The 18,385-nt window shown below is 51.1% G+C and overlaps 8 protein-coding genes across 8 annotated transcripts; 5 read left to right on the top strand and 3 right to left on the bottom strand.

Annotated features, from left to right (window-relative positions):
* Positions 1–616: 616 nt before the first annotated feature.
* On the top strand, positions 617–2,948 carry BDV14DRAFT_177447 (indoleamine 2,3-dioxygenase). Its single transcript, XM_073769414.1, has 2 exons — positions 617–1,595; positions 1,643–2,948. Exons 1-2 carry the CDS (start codon positions 1,305–1,307, stop codon positions 2,792–2,794), a joined length of 1,443 nt encoding a protein of 480 aa, XP_073625838.1. The 5' UTR covers positions 617–1,304; the 3' UTR covers positions 2,795–2,948.
* A 1,235-nt stretch (positions 2,949–4,183) lies between these two features.
* Positions 4,184–5,767, bottom strand: BDV14DRAFT_202320 (cytochrome P450; the record flags this gene model as incomplete). The annotated part of the gene is made up of 1 exon (XM_073774001.1): positions 4,184–5,767. One exon carries the CDS (start codon positions 5,765–5,767, stop codon positions 4,184–4,186), a length of 1,584 nt encoding a protein of 527 aa, XP_073625837.1.
* A 279-nt stretch (positions 5,768–6,046) lies between these two features.
* Positions 6,047–7,482, top strand: BDV14DRAFT_210221 (Homogentisate 1,2-dioxygenase; the record flags this gene model as incomplete). Its single annotated transcript, XM_073775843.1, has 1 exon — positions 6,047–7,482. The coding sequence occupies exon 1, from the start codon at positions 6,055–6,057 to the stop codon at positions 7,480–7,482; it is 1,428 nt and encodes a 475-aa protein (XP_073625836.1). The 5' UTR covers positions 6,047–6,054.
* Positions 7,483–7,887: 405 nt separating this feature from the next.
* Positions 7,888–9,488, top strand: BDV14DRAFT_191238 (purine-cytosine permease family protein; the record flags this gene model as incomplete). The annotated part of the gene is made up of 2 exons (XM_073771468.1): positions 7,888–8,670; positions 8,736–9,488. The coding sequence occupies 2 exons, from the start codon at positions 7,888–7,890 to the stop codon at positions 9,486–9,488; spliced, it is 1,536 nt and encodes a 511-aa protein (XP_073625835.1).
* Positions 9,489–10,807: 1,319 nt separating this feature from the next.
* Positions 10,808–12,704, top strand: BDV14DRAFT_210220 (FAD-dependent oxidoreductase; the record flags this gene model as incomplete). The annotated part of the gene is made up of 5 exons (XM_073775842.1): positions 10,808–11,100; positions 11,158–11,365; positions 11,482–11,865; positions 11,951–12,338; positions 12,577–12,704. The coding sequence occupies 5 exons, from the start codon at positions 10,808–10,810 to the stop codon at positions 12,702–12,704; spliced, it is 1,401 nt and encodes a 466-aa protein (XP_073625834.1).
* An 85-nt stretch (positions 12,705–12,789) lies between these two features.
* BDV14DRAFT_202316 (alpha/beta hydrolase) lies at positions 12,790–13,872 on the bottom strand (the record flags this gene model as incomplete). Its single annotated transcript, XM_073774000.1, has 2 exons — positions 12,790–12,860; positions 12,918–13,872. 2 exons carry the CDS (start codon positions 13,870–13,872, stop codon positions 12,790–12,792), a joined length of 1,026 nt encoding a protein of 341 aa, XP_073625833.1.
* Positions 13,873–14,420: 548 nt separating this feature from the next.
* On the bottom strand, positions 14,421–16,217 carry BDV14DRAFT_202315 (fungal specific transcription factor domain-containing protein; the record flags this gene model as incomplete). The annotated part of the gene is made up of 1 exon (XM_073773999.1): positions 14,421–16,217. The coding sequence occupies one exon, from the start codon at positions 16,215–16,217 to the stop codon at positions 14,421–14,423; it is 1,797 nt and encodes a 598-aa protein (XP_073625832.1).
* A 1,228-nt stretch (positions 16,218–17,445) lies between these two features.
* Positions 17,446–18,093, top strand: BDV14DRAFT_177443 (uncharacterized protein). The gene is made up of 2 exons (XM_073769413.1): positions 17,446–17,639; positions 17,693–18,093. Exon 2 carries the CDS (start codon positions 17,756–17,758, stop codon positions 18,062–18,064), a length of 309 nt encoding a protein of 102 aa, XP_073625831.1. The 5' UTR covers positions 17,446–17,639; positions 17,693–17,755; the 3' UTR covers positions 18,065–18,093.
* Positions 18,094–18,385: the final 292 nt, after the last annotated feature.

Below are 18,385 nucleotides of genomic sequence, written 5' to 3'. Positions count from 1 at the left end.
GTTCGTAAGTCCGGTGTCCGATGAGTGTGGCCGATCACGTGAGCTGACCACCAACCACGACCATCTCAGTCAATCAAAGCCAATCCGAGTCGATCAACCACGGAATCGTCTCCCCCAGCCCCACATCGTCTCACCGAGGGACTCAACGGGGCAGCGTGAGTGCAGGCGAGAGAGGCTAACTTCTCGCTTAAGGTCTGGGCTTGCGAATTTGCACCCACACCTGCCTGCGGTGCTCTTTCCGGTTCTTTCTCTAGTCCTTGCGCTACCACTCAACTCCTGGACACCCCTTTCGCTTCCACCCAACGCCTTGCTGGTGTCCTTCATGCATCTATGCGCCATCTATAAGCTTGCCGCAACGGAGTATGGGGTATGGAGTATATACAACTTCGACATGTTTTAACAACATCACTCTCTTTCTCTATAGCTATGCTTTCACTCTCCCTCAGGACTTTCCTCCCGGCACTCTATTCTAGCTCCTGCCTCTAATACTGCTTCTCCCTCACTATATCGCACCCCTCTAAAAGACGATGGAGGCAAAACCGATCCCGTGCTCGCCTTCCTACTTGGCCCACTTCGCAACTGCTCCGACTTGTTTCCTCGGCCGTTGCGCATCTTTATTAATCACTACGGATGACAATGATTGATCAGCCCGGGTAAATCCAGGTCTCTGGTCGCGGAGTTGGCGGATGCAAGTCTTTTTTCTTGTCTCCTCTCCCCTCCTCGAGGTCTTGTCTTTCTTTCACCCAGACGGTCCACTGAATCTCTTTTCCAGGCCTTCTAAAACAAAACAGAGCCTTCACGGGTGGCAAATCTGGTTCCTGACTTTGACAGCCCAGTCGCCTCCTTTTGCTGCCTTTTGTTGCCTTCGCTGCCTGCATCTCCTGCAGCTCTCTCCGCAACTTGTCATACCCTGCTTTGAACCTGCGTCAGGTGTATGCCCACGCATTGACAGCATTTTTTGTTTTCTGGATTGTTTTCCCTGTCACTATCGGGACTGACGAATTGGTCAGCTCGCGTCATCTTCCCCTCAGTTGAAAGACGAGGCAGGAGTGTCGGACTCAGACCACCGCAGAGGTCATCCCTTTGTCCCATTGTCTCACCCGTCGCCATCGCTCCTCTAGGAAGTGTATGGCGATTGTGAAGACCTTGATTTTCTGAGGCATTTACCTTCTTCATCCAGGTACCCTTGCCTTTTGCTACAACATAGCTTTTGAAGAGCACGTGAGACCTGGCCATATTTATACCGGGGTCAGCGTCTGCCAATTTTCACAACCGCCTTATCCGCTTTTGTCACTTTGTTCAACATGCTTCCTCCAATCCCAATTCCAGCAGAGTACGGCATCTCGCCGGATACTGGCTTCCTCCCGTCCGAACCGCCTCTTGAGCGGCTACCTGATCGGTACTACGCCAAATGGGAATGGATTGCATCAAACATACAATCCCTCTTGCTGAGCAAGAGAATCAGGCAGGCCGTTGATACTATGCCTATGCTGACAACGGCATATCTCCAGACAGAGCCCGAGTGGCGAAGAGCTTATTCTATTCTGGGGTTCATTCTTCACGGCTACGTATGGGGCGGCTCCACACCAGCAGAGGTATGTACTCTTGGCTTTCTTAGTCTTGATCATTCTAACAGAAACAGAGAATCCCACCTCAGCTCACTGTTCCTCTTCTTGACGTATGCGAGCATCTCGATCTACCTCCCGTCGCCACTTACGCCGGTCTAGTGCTGTGGAACTTCAAACCAATTTTCGAAGAGGAGCCTCTGGATGACCTAGACAACCTCTCTTGCATCAACACTATCACCGGATCCTTGGACGAACAATGGTTCTACCTTATCTCAGTAGCCATCGAAGCCCGAGGTGGCCCGGCAATCTCATTGGTCCTGCAAGCAATTGCTGCCGCTCGAGTCGGTAACAGTCTCGTCGTGACGGAATACTTGCAAGCTCTTGCGGAAATGATCGATGAGCTCGCAGCTCTGCTGGAGAGAATGTATGAGCACAATGACCCTCATGTCTTCTACCACCGTATCCGACCATACCTCGCCGGGAGCAAGAACATGGCCGATGCTGGCCTGCCAAAGGGTCTACTCTATGATGACGGAAAGAACCCAGAGTACCGCCAGTACGGGGGTGGTAGCAATGCACAGAGCTCTTTGATACAATTCATCGACATTGCCTTGGGTGTTGAGCACCGTCCCACTGGCGAAACTCGATCGAGCTCCTCCGATAAAGATGGAGTCGCGGCTGGCCCGCGTCACGGATTTATTCAGGAGATGCGCTCTTATATGCCCGGCCCTCACCGACGCTTCTTGGAACATACCACCGCCGTCGCCAACATCCGAGAATACGTCGAGGCCCACCACAACGACAAGGCCTTATGCCTCGCCTACGACGCATGTCTGTCAATGCTCCGATCGCTTCGGACCAAGCACATCCAAATGGTCTCGCGATATATCATAACCCCTTCACAAAAGGCACAGGAACGCGCCGCCTCTCGAAAGCCTTCAACTCTCAACCTCGCGACGGCCCGCAGTGGCGAAAAGCCAGACGGAAGCAAACTTCGTGGGACAGGAGGTACTGCCCTGATCCCATTCCTCAAGCAAGCTCGCGACGAGACAGGCGAGCCAATGATTGACGCATGGGCACGAAGGCTGCTCAAGACGAGGTCATCGGAACCGAGTTTTGCGTCACTAAGCAAGTTGGGTGAGCAGCCAGACGGAGATCTTAAAGTTGTCGGACTGGCAGGGACGTGGACTGCAGCTGATAGCGAGGGGGGAATATGTCATTGGTAGATACTGGTCGTGGCAACAATACCCGATGTGCATTTGTTCTTATTGGCTTTGCTTGGTTCACGGAGTCCGAGTTTTTAGCGTTCATGTTTACTTTTCTTGATAGCTCAATCATAGCTTCGCCCCAGTGCTGGTGTCACTCATACTTATCCTCCGTAGCTCGTATCTCACCTGCGGTCCAGGCCACCCCCCTGATTCCAATTCAGCCCAGCACGAGAACAGACCATACCTAGCACCGTGGAAGCAAATCGCCAATCCCAGCATCTGCGGTACGCGTGATCAAGCCTTGTCAAATACGAGGGTTCTCCCCATCGTAAGGATGCAGGGGTTGCATGTACACAGTCTTGCAACCTGCAATGGACCGGATCTCATTTCTCGCTTCCCGGTCGATTCGATTCGATTCGAGTTCACTACTAAGGTCTACCTGAGTTGTCACGAATTGCAGACTCGTTCGCTGCGATGGAAATGCGTTTCGTATTCGTGATTAATCGTCTGGATACGTACGTCTGGTACCTATTGTTGTGAGATGGACTTGGAACCTTCCAGTAGTTCAGGGACAACTGAACCAAATAGATTCAATCCAAATTTAATCTAACTAATAGCGAGCCTTGAGCACTATCGCTATCGCTACGGTATATCTTTCATGAAGGGGAATGGGATGGTATGTAGGGTGGATAGGTTGAGGTCGAGTTATGGCTTAGATATGGTGGGTAGGCCTCTAGGAAACGATCTGGCGTCTCACACCCGGGCTTGGGTTGGCTGGTTGGCTAGACTCGACTCGACTTCTGTTGCATTGTGTTGCACTGTGCAACAAGGGTAACTTGGTATCTGGGTAACAGGGTACCAGGTCGGGTGTTATCAGGACGAGAGGGAAGACTAGTATACCAGGGAGATTAGGCAGACTGGAGACATGGTATACTTACTTCCTGCACCAGGGAAATTGCAATTGCTCACCTTAAGAGCACGTGGAGGGTGGTGGGATACCTGTCTACCTAGGTACCTAGGTATACATACGTAGGGAACCTTGCCAGAGACTTGGGTAGGCGAGGCTTGGGAAAGCTCGAAGGAGGGAGAGTTGGTCTATCGGGTCAAGGTAGACTGCAATTTCGATAGCGAGCTCGCGAGGGAGTGTTGGAGCTATGATTGGATAGCTATGGTTGGAGGTATTGCAAGCAAGGAAGAAGTGGTAGTTGAGAAAAGGAAAGGAAAGGAAAGGAAAGAAAAGAAAAGAAAAGGAAGTGGGAGGTGCTGTGTTGTTGATATGCTCCGTTTGCAAGAGTGTGCCACCATTCACCAAAGCATTCACAGCGCATTTAAAAAAGTATTCAAAGTAAGTGGCAAGCTTAGTACTTGTTCATATTACTAAATAGAACCATTAGAAGACTATATAGATCAACAACCCAGCAACTCCTTCACTCGTTCATTCCTCAATCGCATAACACACCCAAAGCTATCAGGCACACCACTCAACCCATTTGAAAACTTCACTGTCGGCGGAACAGCCTCTCCCTGCTCATCAACTGGACACCTCAACTCCATCGTCGCGACCAGTGTCGATACCGCAATATACACACCCGCCAGAGCAAGATACTGCCCCGGACATACTCTCCTTCCAAACCCGAACGGCCCCTCAGGTAACGGCTCGCCCTTTCCACCCTCCGAGACAGGAACATATCGATCTGGGTTGAATTGCTCTGGAGAGGAGTAATATCTCTCGTCGCGGGACATGGCGTATGCGTTTGCAAAAACCGTTGAGCCACCGGGAATATGATACCCCTTGTACATGTCGTCTTTCAGACTGGCGTGAGGAACACCAAGGGGCGAGAGAGGCGCCCAGCGGGTTGCTTCCTGGATCATATATTCCAGATATGGCAAGTTCGGTCTGTCTTCAAAGTCTGGCAGCCGTGAGATATTCCCGTTCTCATCAAATCCAACAACACTCTCGATCTCGGCCCGCGCTTTGGCTTGGACTTTTGGGTTGAGCATCAGGTTCAGCACGCAGACAATGATAGTGCTCCATGTTGTGTTCCCGCCTGCGATGGATATAGCTCCGGCTGCGCCTTTCAGGTCCGGTATCGTGACGTCCTCAGTTGACTTTCCCTTCTTCTCATTCTCAAGATACCGCTCCAAATGCGTCCGCATGAAGGAAGGCTGCGTCGCCGTCCCATTGCGAATACTCGGCTCCGTCACATCCCACGGCGCATCATGCAGTCGCTGTATCGAAGGCTTTGTCTGCCTTGCATGGGCCAGCGGTTGAAATGCACTCCATACCTTGCCAGCAACACTAGGCAAATGCTTCAACACCGGAAAGACATCCACGATCGAAGCACCGGGGACACCTCCCTCGCCCGTCGCCTCCTCAACGTCAATCGCCATCTGCACGTACGGGTCTTTTTCCTCCTGTACTTCAATACCGAATCCGATGCGCAGGACTACTGCTGTCGAGAATTGGCGTAACAATACCTCCCACTGCTCCGGCTTTTTCACGATCGCCCGCACAGCCCGCCTCGCCTCTTCAAGTTGGATACCGCGGTATGGTTTACATGCAGACTGCGTGAAACTCTGCTGTAGCAATTTTCGATGCAATTTGAAACGCGGCGACCATCGCAGGAATGTCAGAGTGACACCCCATCCCATAACCTCGAATAGCACAAACCGCGGACGATCGGCGTAGTTTGCGCCGCGCTTATCCATCAGGTCGTGCGCTGCTTCGACGCTGTTGAGCACGATAATGGGGCGCCCTAGGACATTGAAGTGCAGGATATCGGTGCTGTACTCTTTCCCCCATTGGACGAAAGCGTGTTCGGGATGGTCGCGGGGGATGGTGCGGAGGTGGCCGATGATAGGTATGCTTGGTGGCCCTGGAGGGAGTGGCAGTCTTGGTGATTTGGATTTGCGCGTGAGTAATGCTGCGACTGTCACGCATAACAGAGCCAGAACTATCACGGCCCTGGTCGGTGAAATTGGGATGTCCATCTTTGCGGTTGGGGTTGAGGGTACAAGGGAAGCGCAACTGGCAGTGCGTTTGGTTAAATGCACTTTGCTGCTGACGCCATGATCTCTGCACAATTTCATTCGTCGCGTCCGGCAAGGATGCTGATGGCAGATCAACAACTGTATCACCAACTATCTTGGAGAAGTTGGAGTTGGCCGCCTTATCAAACCCACTTTTGCCGGCCGGCAGTCGCTTCCTTTGCTATACTTGAGTCTCACAGGAGCCAAGAATAATGCACAACTCAGTAAATCTCGACAGGAACAGAATCATGGCGACCGCAACATCATCATTCATATCTACACCAACAAAAGACGACCCCTACATCTACCAAACAGGGTTTGGCAACCGGTTCGCCTCAGAAGCTATCCCCGGCACATTACCGATCGCATGCAACACCCCCCAGCGATGCAAGTACGATCTGGTTTCTGAACAGCTCAACGGGACGCCGTTCGTCTCATCCCGAGCTTCTATTCAACATGCCTGGTTCTATCGCGTCCGACCGTCAGTCGTTCACGGGACACTGTCGCGTCTGCCCTCGACACCCGATCTCGAAGCAGACTTCAACCTTAGCAATGGCAATGTCACATTCACACCGCAGGACATGGGCTGGGATGCATTCAGTATACCGTCAACATCCGAGTATATCGACTTTACACAGAGCTGGAAAACAATCGGCGGGCATGGCGACCCATCGGTGAAAGAAGGACTAGCAGTGCACATTTACGCTGCCAATACATCGATGGAGAAAAAGGCCTTCGTCAATAACGACGGCGATATTCTTATCCTACCGCAAGAAGGACGTCTCGATATTCAAACGGAATACGGCAAGATGATGGTCCGACCGGGGGAACTCGTCGTTATTCAAGCGGGCATGCGCTTCAAAGTTACGCTTCCGGACGGAGTCGGACGAGGCTATATCCAAGAAATCTTTGGGAGTCACTATGAACTTCCAGAGCTCGGTCCTATCGGGTCAAATGGAATGGCTATGCCGCGCGACTTTGAAATCCCCGTCGCGAGCTTCGACATCGACGTCGACAAGGGAGAGTGGGAAATCGTGGTGAAATTGATGGGTAATCTATGGACCTATACCCAGAAGCACACCCCCTTCGACGTCGTCGCCTGGCACGGCACATATGCGCCTTACAAATACTGCCTCGAGAAATTCATCAACGCCTCTACAACAGCCCGCGACCAGTCCGACCCGTCAATCTACTGCGTCCTCACCGCGAAATCGAAACGGCCCGGCGTCTCACTTGCCGAGTTCCTAGTCTTCACACCGAAATGGAACGCGACGACGAATACCTTCCGACCACCATACTACCACCGCAATGTCGCGACGGAGTTAATGGGCATGATATACGGGGTGTGGGGTGGATCAGGGACGAACCTGACGCCCGGCGGGCTGACGTTTGAGCCAAGCTATATGCCGCATGGGGAGTCATTTGAACGATGGAAGGAGGCGACGAGTGCTGATTTGCAGCCGACGTTTGTTGGGGAGGGTGCGATGGCGTTTATGATGCATATTTCGGGGCATGTTGGGCTTACGAGCTGGGCGCTGGAGAGGAGTGGGTCATTACAGGGTCAGCAGGAGGGATTCTGGGATGGTTGGTCTGGTGGGTTTGTGGATAGGTTGGATGAGGTTGATGGTGCTTTGAAGGATGCTGGGTTGAAAGGGTTGGAGAGGGCTGGTCAATGAGGTTGAACGGTATAGCCAGGAAATTCGTTGTATCTACATCCTCACCAGATTAATGATAGCGAGCCACAGCAACTATTTTCTCTAGGACTTCCAGAATAATCTAAGACCAAAAGATACTCTACTGAGAACAAACTTAGATAGGATATCAAAGATTCAGGAATCCTATCTCCGGCCGGCAAACCAACGGCAAGGGCAATCTTATCACCCCCAGCGCTATCAAGATACCAGACCCAATACCAAGAGTCTAAACAAATCAGGAGGATCCTGTTTGATAGCATCTCCAACACCCCATAAAGCTCTCCACACCCTGCCAGTGCCGACTATTCCACTTAGTCCGTTCACCTGCATAAGCCTATCCTCCACCAATCCACCATCCACCATCTATCCATCCATCTATCAACCAAAATGTCCAACCCAACAGAAACAGCCACAGACAAAGACACCGAAAAACCACCCTCCCCAACAACAACTCCCCTCCCAGACATATCAACCGCCGAATCCCAACCCATCACGCTTACGCTATCAAGACCCCAAAAATGGCTCTCAACCCTAACAAAATACGGCGTCGAAACAAGCAGTATCGCACCCGTCCCAATCTCCTCAAGAACAGACAAACGTTTCATAAACGTCTTCTTCGTCTGGTTCACGATGAGCACGAATCTCCTCCCTATTGTCACCGGGATGGTAGGCACGCTGTCATTCGGGCTGAGTCTACGTGATGCTTCACTTGTTATTCTCTTTTTTAGTCTCCTCTGCGCACTCCCGCCTGCATTCATGGGTGTATTTGGGGCTCGGACAGGGCTGCGCACGATGCTTCTAGCGCGATTCACGTTCGGATATTACCTGACTTCTATCATTGTTGCCTTGAACCTCTGCACGATTGCCGGGTTCGGGATAATCGATTGTGTACTTAGTGGGCTTACGCTGGCTGCTGTTTCGGAGGGGGGCATATCTGCTACTGTGGGGATCGTGATTATCGCGCTTTGTGGAATGGTTGTTGCCATCGGGGGGTATAGGATCTTGCATCAGTTTGAGCGGTATTCTTGGGTTTTTGCGCTGGTGGCCATTCTGGTTGCAACGGGGGAGGGGGGGAAGGGACTCATTAATCAGGCGAGTACGGAGAAGCCGACCCCAGCGACGGTTATTAGTTTTGGGGGGGCTGTTGCTGGGTTTTTGATTCCTTGGGCTGTATGTCTCCTTTTTATCTACCCTATCTATCTGGAATATGGAGGAGTGAACTAACAGTTGGCTAGGCCATGGCCTCAGACTTCACAGTCTACTGCGACACCTCCGTTTCCCCCCTCCGCATATTCTTTTACACCTACTTCGGCCTGAACATCCCCACAATCCCACTCATGATTCTCGGCGCCGCAATCGGGTCCTCTACATCCACAAACTCATCCTGGAGCACAGGATACGAGTCCTATAGCGCCGGCGGCGTGTTATACGCAATGGTCTCACCCCTAGGCAACTTCGGCAAATTCATCTCGGTCCTGCTCTCGTTTTCACTGTTGGGTAATCTTGCCGCGGCGATGTACTCCATTTCAATCAATTTCCAGCTCTTGCTTCCTAGCAAAGTAATGCTCAAGATCCCGCGGTTGGTGTTTGTTGTGATATACACGGCCGTCGCTATTCCGGTTAGTATATCAGCCGCGACTTCGTTCTTCGCTTCCTTGGAGAACTTCTTATACGTTATCGCCTACTGGTCTGCGGCGTTTGTATCTGTCACCTTTACCGAACATTTCCTGTTCAGGGGTGGGCGGTGTACCGAGGAGCAATATACGCATGATACCGTGAGCAGTGCGTCAAAGTTACCGAGTGGGATTGCGGCGCTTACGGCCATGGGTGCGTCTTTTGGACTTGTTGTCCCTTGTATGGCGCAGATATGGTATACTGGGCCCCTGGCGGAGACAGTGGGGGATTTAGGGTTTGAGGTTGCGCTTGTTCTTGCGGCTTTGCTTTATGGGCCGTTTAGGTGGGTGGAACGGAAGTGGAGGGGGTGTTAGGGGTTTGGTGTTCTTGGTATGTTTTGTTTTGTTATGTTATAAGATATATGTAATTCGGTAGATACTTGATATAGAAATAGACTGTCATAGTTCAGCTGGGGATTCATTAGTACTTGTTAGGTAGGAAGGTAGGTACATCCATCTACCTAGGTACCGGGCGTGCGAAGAGAGCAAAAAAAAAACCTGCTGGAAAGGATCACAACCTACCTGGTTTAGGGGCATTTTTCCTGTCTAACGGAGTCTGAATGTTGCTTCCGGTTGCAGTGATCTGGCTTTATTGATTAAATCATTTACCAAATCGTGAATCAAGACGACTCACGAGTGGACACAGGGTTGAATACCTAGGTACCTAGCTTCAGCTACTCCGTAGGGTTCCTGAAGATAGAAGCCACAGCCCTCAATCTACCTGAATGAATTTATATCCTGAGCCTAGATAGATCTCTACTTAGTCGCGCCGTAGGACAGGACATGGTCCATTTTACAACAGGGCTGGCTACCTATACTGCCGTGGCCGCTTCCCGAGCCTTCCGACGGGTGGAGGTCGGGGGCACAAAACGGGCATAAATGCTGACATTCCGACCTTCTGATCAATGGGAGTGGACTGTTCTGAATTGTGAGCTACACTGGCATTCTGTCTAGCAATCATCTTAGTGGATGGATATTAAAAATCTGCTTCTACTTCTAGATATCTGGGCATCCGAGATTGTAGTCGGGGGAATAACGGCCAACGAGTCCCGAGGCTGAAGCCTATGGGGGTGGCAGGTTGACTCCCAATTGGGCTGTGTCACCGCTGGGCATCTACCTACCCCGACGCTCTTTCTCCTAATAGTAGTTCCGGTGATTTACCTACCTACTTGGCTCCTTATCTATTCTGCAAGCCCGTGGGACTCCCGCCCCTTCGACGTCAAAGAGCGTCGAAGGCCAGTTGTATTGTGAACAGGACAGGTTTGACCTGCACTGACGGAGGTGGCTGATGATGAACTTGGACACTGAATTCTATTGACACCTGAGGACTACTACGTAGCCTGGGGGATTATCGTTCGGTAGTTACCTGATCCAACTTCGAAACACCTCAACACACATTCCACAGCATTTACCTTATATCTCGTGCCAGTTCGTGTCTCCTGGACAGATTATAAATGTCCTTTGCAGGGAAGCACGTCTTTCGGGACGCATGTTGACGTGGACAGCAAGGGTCGGACTTCGGGCTTCTAGGTAGCACAGACTGAGAGACTGCCTTTACCTTTCTCCAGTCGTCTTTCTAACCTCTTCTTTTTCTTTTTCTCCCGCAAAACCATCTACAAACGGACATCGTACCGATGGAGAAACATCCCTTTAGGGTCATCATCGTCGGGGGCTCGATCGCCGGCCTGACCCTTGGACATTGTTTGGCGCGAGCAGGTATCGACTATATCGTACTAGAGAAGGCGAACGAGGTTGCGCCCCAGGTCGGGGCATCTATCGGGCTCTTACCCCATGGTGGTCGGGTACTTGACCAGCTGGGCCTGTATGAGGAGGTCGAGAAGCACATCGAGCCAATGCTCAAGACAATTACGACGTGCCCCGATGGGTTCAGTTGGGCCTCGAGCTGGACGCACGTTATTTATGAAAGGTACGTACATGGCTCAACTTAGATCTCTGCTGCCAGTTTAACAAGAGGGATTTGCAGATTCGGTCAGTCTTTTGCCTTCCTCGAGCGCCAGAGACTGCTCGAGATATTGTACACTAGGTTTCCCGACCAGAGCAAGATTCATCTTCGGACACGAGTGGCCTCTGTGACGGGACCCGACGACAATGGGCTAGTCGCCGTAATCGCAGAAAATGGCAAGACATATACCGGGGGTCTCGTGGTGGGTGCGGATGGGGTGCACAGCAAGGTGAGGATAGAGATGTTGAAGGCAGCGAATAGGCATGGAAAGACTGCAAAAGAGCAGCAAGGCAAGACAAGGCACCCCATAACCTATCTCACCCCCTGACAACAGCCTGACGAGAGCTTGCAGCTATAGAACTATCCACAGAGTATTCCTGTGTATTTGGCATTTCCCCATCGATCAAAGGCTTGAATACAGGCGAGCAGACGGTGGCGATGTCGGACGGAGCGGTCATCCTCACAGCCCACGGGAAAAACGGGCGCATCTACTGGTTTCTCATCGAGAAGCTAGATCGTCAGTACATATATCCCGACCATCCTCGACTTGGCCCTCAAGATGCTGCCTCGAGTGCTGAGCGCTACCGGCACCATCCGCTGTGCAATGGGGCCACATTTGGCCAGCTATGGGACACTAGGGAGATTGCGACAATGACCCCCTTAGAGGAAGGTCTGCCGGAGACCTGGTACTATAATCGGATGGTCTTGATCGGCGATAGTGCTCACAAGGTAAGTACCATGAATGTCCACTACCCATACCTTGGCATCCAAACAATTGCCACTGCCACTAACAACCCTCTGCGTTTCGCACCAGATGACCCCCAACTTGGGACAAGGCGCAAACATGGCAATAGAAGACGCAGCCAAACTAGCAACCCTGATTCACGCCCTCGTGCACGGCACAAAAAACGACAACCGAGAAACCACACCCGAACCTGAAGCCGTCACGGCCATGCTGCAAGAATACCAAGCCTCTCGGTACCCGCGTATTCGGTCAACCTACAACATGTCTCGCGCCATGGTTCGAGTGCAAACCCGCGATAGCTTCCTCATGGCCTTGCTCGGTCGTTACCTTGTCCCTCATGCAAATGGTTTCATCGCATATGCAATCTCGCAGTCGATTGCGGACGGCGAAATCTGCGGCTTTCTCCCACTTCGGCTGGCAGGGGGTGCATGGGATGAATACCGTAGTAGGACATGGGGTGAGTGGGTATCAGAGCGTGTAGGCCTGAAGAAATCACTGGTGGTTGTGCTTACGGTTATGATGGGGATAGTAGTGCAGTATTTCTGGCCTCTTTTCCCGTTTCAACCTTAACGGGGTATCCATCGCCCTCGCTTTATTTGAGAAGCCGCGCCCTTCATTACATTTCTCATTTTAGATTATATATGTTGACTTGGCTTTCGTATATTATATCCATGAGGCGTTGATCATGCCTACAGCACAGAGAAGGATCCATCCTGACATGGTGGCGGATGCCGCCAGCCGCCGGCCTCCAGACACTAAGATTGCAGTGAAAGGCTTTCTGTTGGGCATTCTACAAAGCATGTGCTATCCCACGTACACTTGAATAATGGATAAACGCAATTCTCCGTTTAATCGGATTGAGTAATGTTTCAAGTAATCAATCTCTCCCCTGCATGGTTGGGCCCATCTCAGTTTGAGAAAGCCCTAGATACCCGCTCCGCGCAGTCCCTTAATAACAGCTTTCCCTGGCTCAGGACGCCTGAAAATTGTCGTTGTTAGCAAACCATATCTCCAAAAGAATGAAGGAGGCACTCACCACTCATAGCAAGAATCGAATGCGTCCCCCCCTCATAAACCTTAACTTCCACATTCCTTCCCTCCACCCCCTCACCCTTCCAAGCCTGTTCCAATACCCCCGCATAACTCCTCGCCTCAGGCGCAAGCAAATCCTGTCCCGAAACCGCAATAAATGTATCCGGACTATTCGCTAATAATTCCACTGGCGCCAAGTTTGGCGACGCTTGCCATTCAAAACGTGTTTCAGGGTTGGGGATGTACATATCTCTGTACCAGGTCATTCTAGCAGGCGTGAGCCACGGCGCGTGTTGGTTCTCTTTCCATATTCCTTCAATAGTTGCTGTGTTGTCAATCACCGGGACGACGAGGAGTTGGAATACTATTTGGATTGGGGTCGAAAGTAAAGAAGCTTTCATGGCTAGCACAGCAGCGAGATTCCCACCCGCTGATGTCCCGCCTATCGCTATACGGGACTTGTCGATTCCGCCGAGGACTGAAGAGCCAGGCGGGGATGTAACCCATTCTAGTGCGGCGATTGCATCTTCCACTGCCGCGGGATATGGATCCTCAGGCGCAAGTCGATACCCAACTGTGATAACCACGCATTTCGCAACATCAGCGATAAGAGTACACAGATCGTTCCCGTCGTTAAGACCGCCAATAGCCCACCCTCCACCATGGAACCAGATGAAAACAGGGTAGCCATCCTTTGGTCTGGGATGATTCGGTGTAAACACTCGGACTGGGAAATTCGGTAATTCGATGTCGCGGATTGAGGAGACGGGCGTGAGGGGGGAGGACGTTCGTGGCCAGGGTTGTGTTGATGTGCGAGCGGACCCGTCCCAGGGTTTTTGGTCGTCGGGGATGATGTATTGGAAGTGTGTGTTGTGGAAGGAGACGTATTCGGGGTCTAGGAGGGGATGGATGGAGGGGTGGATTGGTTGGTGGATTTGGGGGGGTGGTGGTGTGGCCATGGCGACTAGGTGAATAAATGGATTGTATACACCACCTGCGTGAGAAGACAACCAGTAGTGAATTACAGCTGGGAAAATGGTTTGGTGATCATGATGCTGGTGCTGGAGGAGACTTTTGGACTCGGATCTTGACCGGTTGGAGTCGTCGGGTCCGGCAGGCAAGATCACTCCTGCTTATCAGCGTCTGTCTCTAGGTAGATAGACCTACTCCAACTTCCATATCGTGTCAAATCGAGATCGTTATCGGCGTAAATTCTTCAAAAGCAGAGATTTGATATATACAATGTCCCGGGATACCAAAATCTAAGTAAGACTTATACAATCGACAACCCTCAAATCGTCATTACCTTCCCAATAGCAAAACCATAGTTACTCATTTTCTTCATAGTGTCCTATAACTGATAGATGGGAATATAGGTGGTAAGACCCGCATGCGGAGACCGGACGCCAGAAATCTACAACCCGAATTTATTCGATCTAGATGCAACACACGCAGATGTGGTGACGAAGGAAAAATCAACTCAGAAATTGAAAAGAATTGGCAGATTCTATGAAAAACTTGTAAACAAATCGTTCCACGTATACGCTTCAAACTCCATCAGCATGACATCCGTCGGGAAGGGGTCATTCAGCCGGACAGAGAACGCCGGTGGTGAAATGGGACGATCCCAGTCACCATTCATCGTCAGATCCCCCCCTCGTGCATTCGTTGATAAATCCTGATCTTCTACTTGAGCCTCATTCGAGAACTCGTTCGGACTCGGTACAGCACTGGCGTTACAAAGCGCCGCATTCCATTTCCGAGCAAGCGGCCAAGCATCTTGTAGTTGACCCAAGCCCGTAAGCGACTTGCAGAGAACACTTTCAGCATGGGGCGCAATGGAAGGGCATATCTGGGGCTGCTGGTATAGATGGTTCGCAAGAGAGCCACAAACGTAGACGCAGAATACGATTAGTGCCGGGAAGCCCTGCTCTGGAGATCGGTATTCGAAAAAGGCGTCTATCTGTTCGTGGAGGAGGAGCATGTTTTGGAAGAGCTCGGTGGTTGTGTTGTTTTCGAGATCGACATTGAGATCGTTCTGCTGCAGCCGGTCATGCAGGTATCGTCGTCGCAGGACGATGTGGCATAGTCGTAGAGCCATCACGGCGGAATAGTAAGCTAGGTCCAAGCCTTCTGCTTTGAAGCCGCGCAGGTTCCAGCTTGACCAGCGGTGGAGGAGAGGTACATTATGCTCGAAATTGTCAAGCGCGTTTGACAGGTCCGTGTATTCATTGGCGATGCTCTCTTGCTGGTCGCTGCTAACGGCTCTTGCTACCCGGCCCCAGAGGTTGTGGGTTTGTAGAAGGGTAGCAAACAACGAGCGAGTCGAGCAGTGTGCCAACGAAGGGTCTTCGAGAACTGGTATAGTTCCTGCCATGGCGGCGCGTGGACCAGTCATTGCACCAAACGCAAATTCAGTCTCGCTGCAGGGTAGCAGAGCAGAAATGTCGCGGTAGGAGATTGACACTGGCGAACTGGATCCAGACAGCAGACTATTGTAGCTTTCAAGCATCCAAAAGGTCCGCCTCGCAGCCTCTGCATGAACAAACTCCTCGGCAGTTGCATCCTTGTGCAAGTGGTATGTTTCCTCTCTGTGAAGGCGTAGTATTCCGGCCATGGTCACTGCCATTCCCATGTGCATCGAGCTGCGGTGTTTGTCGCCAGTCCCCCATTCCGCGATGCTCATCAGGAACAGGCCCTGAGTGGCCTCTAGAGAAGGGTTGTACATCTGCGATGGAACCAATGCAGCTGCCCTACTAAGGAAGAGCTCCGTTGCATTACTTGCGCCGCCATATCGCTTGACCAGACTGGGCGTAAATCTTGCCGAGATGCTCAAGATACCCAGCAGAAGAAAGGTGCCAATGGAATCAGGGTCTTTCCTCAGGCGTTCAAAGAACAACGTCTTAGGTATAAAGCCCAACTGGAAGAACGATGTCGTAAATGTATGAGTTCCCTCAAACAACTCCTCAAACGGCGGCAATAATTCCGGCAGCGCGTTCTCTGTAAACTCAGTGGCGCAGTGACTAGAGGCCACTTGAATTGGTGATGTGGGTGACACCGTACTCGCAATGCTCTGCCGAGGCCGAGTCCTCGGTCGACGGAACTCGCGATCTAGATCTGGCTCACCGCGTCGAAGGAAGATGCATTCTTGGTTCGTCTGCCGGCATGGTTCGCATGGTGCTTGTCCGCCGTCGTTGACGCATTTGGTGCGCAAGCGGCGACAGCGCCGGCAGGCTCGCGAGTTGCGGGTGTATCGCTTCACCGGCTGTTTATTGACAGTGTCTGTACCGCTTTGCGATGTCATAGTTGCTATGGGGAAGGAATGTTGGAGAAAGAGGAATTGCCTGCCGGGGCATCTGTGGTGGAAGCAGTGGGGGCTTATCTCTGCTGCCCTGATAAGGAAAGGCCCTGCCCCGGAATATCCCCGCCAGAGACCTTCATGCTCCAACAAGATCTTCCGTCTTTGGGAACTTGGAAAATGCCATTTGGTTTAGCCTGAGGCTCTCAGAGTCCTGCTGTTGGAGCTTAACCCGGTGGGCCTCGAGTCTACCATATCTTCGTACAACTTCTGCCGCGATAGCTTGATAATTTTCACAGCATTCTTCCAGAAAAGAGGACATGACTCTTTAATCTTCAAAACGTAAAGCTGCACATGCAGTGTATCTTCTGGTGCTAGTGGTACTCATATTGAGCACAAGAGTGCCATCATCCATCGCAGCGCGGAGAAACGTTCTCGTCCACTCTGACTTGGAAAATTATAGCACTTGCAGGTGGTCACCAGTGCCTCGGCCAGTGTCTTGGACGAGGTAAGAGGATCTGATACGTGTTGAAGAGTCTCTGAAAGGGAATCAAGCCAGTGTATGAAGTTTCCTGTGCGATCTGTGAAGTCTTTCGCTCGCGTATATCGGCGGAATATAAGGGTGTGGCCGATTATGGGGTATGAAATCCGCGGCCAAAAAATGAAGCAAGTTCGTAATTATCCAGGCACCAGGAGCATCACAGAATGTAAAGCCATGTTCCCTCGTGACCAAACTGTTCCGACCGGTCGTAGCCTTGTTTCTTCCACATTTAACCTACCTATTTGCGCTTGGGCTACAAGGCTGGGATGCGATATGCAAGGCTGGAAATTAGACTGATTAGGAATGGGACGGGGCTATGCTGGCTGGGATGACGGGATGAGAGAACGCCATTATAACTGTAAAAGATGCTTTATTGGTTGTTCGAGCAGGATAAACATGTATACTCTCCGAGTGGTTTATGTTAAGTGTTACGCATCAAAATTCCAAAGTGTTTGCATTTGGAGTTCACAAAATATATTTCTCGTAGGCACTACAGCAAGACATCCGCCATCCAAATCCAAAATGAAATCAACGTGTTAGTAGACTTCGTCTAAGATTTTAATATGATGCGCCTTTTCTCGAATAAGTACTCATAGTCTGGCCTGTCCGGTTCCTACCGTCAAGGACGAGTCATGTGATTGGCGGTCTTTCCCAGAGCGAGAACAATTGCTCAACCTTTACCTCTTCAACCAACCTCCATCATACGGAGTACAACTACCCACACTACATATTATCCAATTCTCTCAGAGCTGCGGATGAAATGTTCGTTTGGCTAGAAAAAACAACCAGCAGTCAATGCCAAGCGGCATGTGGCGGCACTGCCTCTGGCACCTTGGCTGGCGGCTGCAGCTGATGACTGGCTGATGGCCAAACAACCATGTCAATCAGTAAGAGGCCCCTCCCCTCTTCGAGCCGAATTCAACTCAGCCTCTTGTGGCAGTTTGTCGTTACACACTATTCGTGGAAAGCGGTGATACTCACTTCTCATTGAATTGTACCGACCATGGACAGAAAGAGAGACAAGCTGCTTGGACCTCTCAAGACAGTCCTGAGAGGGCGCAGCAGAGAAAGTCGCAGGATCCCGCTTGATACCGCACCGGAACCAGCTACTCGACCCTCGACTGACGGACCAGGCGCAGGAAATGATATGGTGCCTCTTGGACCTGGTAAAAAGGTGGTCAAGGATAATTGGCAGATAGCATACGACAAACTGACTCAGGCCGACCGGAACATTTTGTCAGCAATACCAGTGGCATCGAGAGCCCAGCGAGGAGTACACAGGTCACTTGACCTCCGCTCAATGGTCAAGTGACCCATACCTCTAATCATGTGACCGCCAAGACCATTAGTAAGGTTTTTGGGTCTCGCGACCCATTTAAATATCTTACAAAAGCACTGAAATCTAGTTACCCTCACTTCTCTTTAATTCTCTCTTGCCTTATTGCTTAAACGGTTACCAACCACTTGACAAGTGGTTACTAGACTACCTTTAAAATGGATTCTAGTCAGTCAGTAATTACTGAAGTTGATAATCTTTCAGAGACGGGTAATCTCGACGCGGATCTTGAAGTAAGCAATCGGTTGTTAACTGATTGGTAACTGGTTAGTACGCAGCTTCTAACTTCTATATTAT

The sequence above is a fragment of the Aspergillus stella-maris genome, assembly GCF_047715825.1.
Source record: "Aspergillus stella-maris strain CBS 113639 unplaced genomic scaffold BDV14scaffold_46, whole genome shotgun sequence".
In the NCBI taxonomy this organism is placed as follows: Eukaryota; Fungi; Ascomycota; class Eurotiomycetes; order Eurotiales; family Aspergillaceae; genus Aspergillus; species Aspergillus stella-maris.
This window is presented reverse-complemented; position numbering and strand designations above follow the sequence as displayed.